At 44.3% G+C, this 7,610-nt stretch overlaps 1 protein-coding gene across 1 annotated transcript; it reads left to right on the plus strand.

Annotated features, from left to right (window-relative positions):
* The first annotated feature begins 1,270 nt into the window (after positions 1-1,270).
* On the plus strand, positions 1,271-7,250 carry egr3 (early growth response 3). The gene is made up of 2 exons (XM_061906065.1): positions 1,271-1,788; positions 3,191-7,250. The coding sequence occupies exons 1-2, from the start codon at positions 1,644-1,646 to the stop codon at positions 4,261-4,263; spliced, it is 1,218 nt and encodes a 405-aa protein (XP_061762049.1). The 5' UTR covers positions 1,271-1,643; the 3' UTR covers positions 4,264-7,250.
* Positions 7,251-7,610: the final 360 nt, after the last annotated feature.

Consider the following 7,610-nt stretch of genomic DNA (forward strand, 5'->3'; position numbering starts at 1 on the left):
GTGTTCCTGTAGTCAGACAATATTTAGGATGGATGACACATTTCAAATGTTCTTGTAGTCAGACAATAATTAGGATGGATGACATCTTTCAAGTGTTCTTGTAGTCAGACAATATTTAGGATGGATGACATATTTCAAATGTTCTTGTAGTCAGACAATGTTTAGGATGGATGACATATTTTAAGTGTTCTTGTAGTCAGTCAATATTTAAGATGAAGGACACATTTCAAATGTTCTTGTAGTCAGAGAATATTTAGAATGGATGACATCTTTCAAGTGTTCTTGTAGTCAGACAATATTTAGGATGGATGACACATTTCAAGTGTTCTTGTAGTCAGATAATATTTAGGATGGATGCCACATTTCAAATGTTCTTGTAGTCAGACAATATTTAGGATAGATGACATATTTCAGGTGTTCTTGTAGTCAGACAATATTTAGGATGGATCAATCAATCAATCAATTTTTATTTATATAGCCCGAAATCACAAGCATCTCAAAGGGCTGCACAGGCCACAACGACATCCTCGGTTCTGACATCTTTCAAGTGTTCTTGTAATCAGACCATATTTAGGATGGATGACAAACATCTTGTCTGACGAGAAGAATATTTGAAACGTCTATGAACAAGAAGACATAATCAACCTCTTTGAGCAGGATTTCATGCTGAACTGCAACGTTTATAAAGATTTGACCAAGTGACATGTTGTTGTGTATTTTTAAACATTCTGACTTTCCTACCATGACGTTTTTTTTTAATTTTTTATTATTTTTTTAATATATATAGTTTTTTTTACTTTTGACGTCTGTGGTTTTAGATCGCATACCCCCACCGCCCCACCCCCCATACAACTTTGCCGGAACTCGCATGTACATATCGGGCAAGTGATGTGGGCGTGGCCGGACTGTGTGCCTTTTTTGGGAATTCCACGTTGGCGGTCACGTGGTCCGGCCCCAACACCCCTCCAATTCGACCCCCCACCCACCCCCCAGTCAAAGCAAAGCGTGCTTTTGCTGTGTTGACAAACTTTTATCTGCGTCACTCGGCGTCCTATTTGCGGCAATGTTATGGTCGTGGAAAGTGTGTTGAGCGCAGCAAGAAGACGACGTGTGTGTTTACATTGTGACATAAATGATCACGCTAATGTTCACGTAGTTTTATTGGCGCAATGTTCACTACTCGTGCAGAAGACAATAAAAGTGTTTAGGAAGTTTTCTTGCCGCGGTTATCTTGTTTAACCCCGCGTGTAGTTTCCGCTCGACCGACTCCGCGAGGCTGGCGCCAAGCTCTCTGTCCATATATGGGCATGTACGTCACGCCAAGGTTCCAGCCCCCTATTTAACGCGCCACACTGGAGTCCCCGCGGCAGCTCCAATAGAGCAAGTGTGGTGCGGCTCTCTTTTCACGTGCAGCCCACTAAGGCACCGAATCATGAACGAATAGTTCGTTGTCGGGAGTGCAGAGCCGGGATCGACGCTGGGAGATTAAAAAAAAAAAACTTGGGACCGCACCAGAAGCTGAAGCCCCGCGTCCGTCCCGCCTGGCTCTTCTCTCCTTTCCCCTGACCCGGCCGCACCTGAGCGGGACCGGTGGGTGGGGACAGCCGCAGGTGTGCGTCCATGCCGGAGTGCCTCTCAGTGCTATGAGCGGGAAAGTGGCGGAGAAGCTCCCTGTGACCATGAGCAGTTTAATTAACGACAGTCTGTACCCAGAAGAGGACGTCCCCGCCTCCATGAACATCTTCACCAGCACGGAGCCCATCAACCATTACTCGCAGATGAACACGGGTAAGAAGACACTTTTCACGTTTTTAACAGGGCTTTGTTTGAAACAAAAAATAAATAAATAAAAAAGGACGCGCGTAGGAGAGACGCGCGCCGGGGAAGGCAACAGTTGTCCGGGAGGCGCGCACCTGTTAGCGCGCACCACTCTTCAATCTGGATTAAAACATCTTTTTTTTTTTTTTTGTAACTGCTCGCTTCTTGTACAACAAATATTTACAAATTGCAGGTTTTTTTATTCATTTATTTTGGGGGAATATGAAAGTGCAAACAGAATTTCTTATATTCAAGATTATTTGGCAATTCCACGTGAAGATAATTTACAATATATAATATATAGGCAGTTACTTTACCATTTTTAAGAGTTAATATTATTTCATAGCTGATTTTCCGGAATAAAGAACGACAGGCCCGTGTAACCCTTTTTTTGCACAAAACCGCAAGGCCGTGTTTACATTTTTTTTTTTTTTTTTTGCACATTTATTTTTGTGTCACTTTAATCCGCGCGATGAATACAAGTCGCGGTTGGAAATGATCAATTGTGCAACACACCTCGTCAACTCTCACCTCGTCTTTTTACTGTCTTGTCCAAATTAAAGCCACAAGACTAAATACGCCCACTCCTTCACCTTCACAATATCGCCGCAGTTTGTGGAGAAATGATGCGTAAAAAAAAAAAAATAAAAGTTCCAGCAAATTATTAGCACTTAATGATTTTTTAAACGACAATAATAACATGAGCTATAAATGAAAATGACAAAATAGTGTGCTGCTATTTTAATTCTGTATATTGAGTGTTATTTTTGCCAACAAAAGAATGTGCACCAGTGATTCATGCACCTTCAAAAGCTGGGCATTTAGCGTCAAATGCAAGTCAATCCGAATCTTAAATATTAACACACATTTTTCACATGCATGTCTACAAATGTACATTTTGCTGAAAATGTGCTTGGATTTTTTTTCCCTTCCAGCCGTGCATTTTTACAAATTAAATGTTTGTCAGAGTCAGGGACGGAGGTTTACCAAGGCCTCAAATGGCGTAAATGTACTTTGACTGGAGGTCTTTTACACTCCCTGAGCGTGGTGCAAAAGGCGTCTGCCTCCTAATCTCCCCCCACCCCCTGTCAAAAAAAAAAAAAAAAAGGGATCTTGCCATTAAGTTTGGCTGTGGTCCAGAGGGAACAAAGCCTGGATCCAGGGGGTGTTGAGGTTGTGAGAGGGAGAGACTTCACATGCAGCAGACTGTCACTTCAACTTACGCCTTGCACACCACTTCAATTTCTTTAGGAAGTTTAGGGGTTCTTTTTTTTTTTTTAAATACTCCACCAGGCCAACAGCTTGAATTGTGAACAATTTGCCTCCTTGTGTCGGTGCTGTGAACTCATGTCTTTGTTCCACTCCGACCCAGACAACATCATGGAGATCGGCATGGGCGGTGAGAAAGCCGGCGCAGAGATCCAGTACGGCTCCAGCTTCCAGTCCAACCGCAGCGGGCAGACTGTCACCTACCTGGGCAAGTTTGCCTTCGACACGCCGCCGTCGGGTGGAATCGGCGGCTCCGGCTGGTGTCCCGACAACAACATCATCAGCCTGGTCAGCGCAGGGATCCTGGGCGTCTCTCCGTCGCCCGGCACGGTGGGCGCCCAGGCGCCGTCGGCGGCGGCCGGCATGGGCGGGCAGAACTCCGACATGGAGCAGGTTTACGGCGCGCCCCTGCCCGCCTACTCCACCTGCAGTGACTTGTACCAGGACCAGGTGTCCTTCCACCACAGTCCTGCCACCAGCTCGGCTCTGGCCTACCCCGGCAATGACTACCACACCACGTCCAAAGCCCCCATGGACGGCAGTCTTTTCTCCATGATCCCCGACTACAACATCTTCCACCACCAAGGGGATGTCAGCGTGATGGAGCACAAGCCCTTTCAGACTATGGACCCCATCCGAGTCAACCCTCCGCCCATCACCCCGCTGGAGACCATCCGAGCGTTCAAAGACAAGCAGCAGATCCACCCGGGGTTCATGGGCGGGCAGCAGCACCCTCCCACTCACCACCCGCCTCCCCAGACTCTGACACTCAAACCCATCCGACCCCGGAAGTACCCCAATCGCCCCAGCAAAACCCCCGTCCACGAACGTCCGCACGCCTGCCCGGCGGAAAACTGCGACCGGCGCTTCTCGCGCTCGGACGAGCTGACGCGGCACCTGCGCATCCACACGGGCCACAAGCCCTTCCAGTGCCGGATATGCATGCGCTCCTTCAGCCGCAGCGACCACCTGACCACGCACATTCGCACGCACACCGGCGAGAAGCCCTTCTCCTGCGAGTTCTGCGGCCGCAAGTTCGCCCGCAGCGACGAGCGAAAGAGACACGCCAAGGTCCACCTCAAGCAGAAGGACAAGAAGCCCTCGGACAAAGGCGTGATGGGGAGCCACAGCTCGCCCAGCAACTCGTGTGGGGGCCCCACCATGGGACCCTCGTGACCCCCACTACCTGCACTTAGACCGGCCCCTGAGACTCAGCACGACGGGGCCGCGTCCATGAAAAGACATCAGCTTCTCCCTTTCCTTTCAGTCCCAGGAATGAAGAGAGAATCTTAGTACATTCCGGCTAAAAAGGCCCCCCGGTTGTCTCAGCTGGCTTTGCAGAGGTTCCACTTTTGTACATTTCTTACCTGAGAGGAAACCATAATCTCTGAGGGGTGAGTGACATGTCTGGGATATTTTCAAAGTGCAATTGTTGTGTTTGTCATGGACACCTTATAGTGGCGCTTGTCTTTCATTTCCCTTTCTTTTTGCAAAGTGTAGTGTTTTTTATTATGATTTTCTACTTGAATGTTGTTTCCTCCAATGAATGTGCCAAATGTATTTTGTGGTCACTCAGCCAACCTTGTTCTTATTATGGTGTCTGATATATTTGGCCAAACACAGCAGCGATATCAGCGTCCACTTTGGGGTTACTAAAAAGAAAGGTCACATTCTTACCAAACTTATCTCCCCTTTGAAACAAAGGATTTATGCACAGTCTGACTTAATGTAAATAACTGACTGACATGGTTTTATGTCATCAATTGGCGTGTTTGAAGCACTATTTGATGACACCAAAAAATAACAAATAAGTGGCGTTAGCTTGCAAAGCAGCAGTGCTTCCCAGTATCGGCCCACTCCGTCAAAAAGGTATTTGCTTTGAGATTCCAAAAGATGGGCATTTAACAGCAGGGACTGGACAAGTTCCTGGTTTTTGTGCCACATGTGTGGCCACAGTACCAGTTGTGTGCTCAAACAGTTGTTGGTGCATGTCAGTCTGCACGCTGTGCAAAAAGCCAAAACATCTGCATAAAAAAAGAAATAGTCACATAGGGCTGTTGAACAAGTGCAAACTTCTCCTTTACCTTACAGACATTAAATGATTGCCAACATTTTTTCATATCATGCATGTGGTTTTACATTGAAAGGACGTAAAAAGACCTGTCTTCATTTGGCTTCTTTTCGTCACATTTGTGGAATATTCTTCCTCAGATTGTCGAACATACTTTTTTTCCCCTCCCAAATCCAAACAGAACTTACCGATACACTTAGAATAAATGACTACTTGAGTTACAGAAAGCCACGAGACATCAAGCTAATGATACTCATCATTCTGCAAAATTGATGTGAGGGTATTTCATTATTCCTAATGTGCATTTTGGGACTAATAACCATGCTCGTGTGGCAAGGCGGTGCTCGTTTTATTATAATCCTTATTTCTGGAACTTTATCACTGATACAATTATCGATATTCAACAAAAACAGTTTATGGCAGTCGTTTTTTTTTTTTTTTTTTTTTTGGTGTGGTGGTTCTTCAAAGAGCTTGTTAAATGTATTTGTCTGAGACAAGGAGGGCTGGAAGAAAGGCAGTTGTGGACAAAAGAAAATGTGGATTTACCGTCAGAGGACGTGTTCTCCACCTCTCTCACTGCCATGCCTGGCTTCCTGGCAAGTTTCCACTTACTTTCCAATTATTTTGGCCTGACGGGGTCCTTTATCAGCTCATCTCCATGGATAAATGAACAGTTTAGAATTCCACATGAAATTAGACTAAATGGGAGGTCCGAGTCCCCTCCCAACATGATGTAGCAGTTATTCCCATGCAGTAAAGCACAAAGCAATATAGTTTACAATGTGATTAGCTATAGCAACTATTTATGTTCAATGTAATATTGATGTGAAAACAATGTGACATTATCCAGTGACTATACCTTCATGCTTTTTGAAAATATATTTGACCAAAAGGAGAAGATGGATGTGTTTAATTACACAGTGAAGGCGGTGTTGATGTTGCATCGTGGCCAAAGAATGCAACACACCGTTTTTTTTTTTTTCTTTTTCTCGTTTTTTCCTCTATGACTAAATGAAGTATAATTACAACCTGGCAAATTCAATGTCATTGGTCACATCCTTGCTTGTCACTTTGTTTCATGACATTTTGTTGTTGTTGCTGTTGTAATGAACAGATGGATTTACACTGTCCTCCTTCCCACCCCCTCGCCGTGTACTTTGGTGGCAGAAACAATACCAGCGGCAGGAAAATTAATCCTCCTGATGTGTGAATCCTACAGATTAATTAAACAATCCCTCCTCGAAGAACAATATTATTTTGTATTTTTTCATTTCACCCTTCCACAAAAGGATAGGGTGATGGTTTCTGACAGAAACGGGAATATGCCTCATCTTCCTTCTCGGCTCCACGTTGGACGACGTCCAACGTTAGCAGCCATCTTTGTGCCAACTGGGTTGCAGGGTTGGCTGATCAAAAACAATATGCGGTGAATACACAGGAGCAACAAATAAAAAAAAATAAATAGTGACCTCAGTCTGCTTTCGAGTGGTAGGCAGCGTTTTGCTAATGTTCGTGTTTTTAATTGTTGGATTTGCTCTCTGTGAAGGTGGCCTCGGGGCAATGGGCTTGTGTAAGATAGTTCTGGACTTCCAGGGTGGCTTCAGGGATCATGTGTTCATCTACAGCAACACTACGCACTGTTTTTTCTCCCTTCCCTGTGTTGTTTCCTTTTCATTGCAGTATATCCTCATGTTTGCATGTGCACGGAAATGTTCCAAAGTGCCACTCGCCCATTGCTGCGGGTGGTGCTCATTTCTTTATTATGCATGAAAATACAACGGGTAGGAAAAATGGGATAAGAACCATTCCAGATGGACAATTTGAGACGCACACTAAGATACTGTTCTGTTGGTTTGTTGTTTTGTTTTTTTCTCCTGAAAACATGTTGTGGACGTCTTTTTGGCCTATTTCCATGTTTATATTACCTTACAATAAGGTCATTTTATGATGAGCTGAATATTGAAATTAATTTTAATATATCCTTGTGATGGGGACATGTTTACTCCCCGGTTTACTCGGCACTTCAGTTTGTTGTCATGCAAATGTTTTGTCATTTCTATGTGAGTACTTGAATAAAGAAAGATACCACTTATGTTTGTGGCTTGATTTACACGAATAAACACTGATTGAAATGCTAAAGTTACTTGTTTGAGAATGATTGTGTGTCTGTCTCCTATGTAATTGCGCTCTGGAATAATGTCTGCTAGTCCCTTCCTAACAGCTATTTACTTACCAACAAAGTCAAAGAGATTTCTTTCAAAATCATTCATGGTTATTATAGCCTGTAAAGACTGGAATGGTTATATAGATGAAGGACATTGATGTTACCTGCATCCTACGCAGCATGACTGTTTACCACCTGTTTTGGACTTGTGAAAGCACTCCATCACTATCTTTCCTTTCTTTCTGGACAATATTTTTGACACATTCGTGCTTTGTTTTAAAGATGTGC

Source organism: Nerophis ophidion, linkage group LG07, assembly GCF_033978795.1.
Source record: "Nerophis ophidion isolate RoL-2023_Sa linkage group LG07, RoL_Noph_v1.0, whole genome shotgun sequence".
Lineage (NCBI taxonomy): Eukaryota > Metazoa > Chordata > Actinopteri > Syngnathiformes > Syngnathidae > Nerophis > Nerophis ophidion.

What these genes read in the sequence shown, in the direction of transcription:
- egr3 (XM_061906065.1), top strand. Translation starts at nt 1,644, where the DNA reads ATGAGCGGGAAAGTGGCGGAGAAGCTCCCTGTGACCATGAGCAGTTTA. An exon ending in TTACTCGCAGATGAACACGG is followed by an intron (nt 1,789 to 3,190) that starts GTAAGAAGACAC and finishes ACTCCGACCCAG; the next exon opens with ACAACATCATGGAGATCGGC.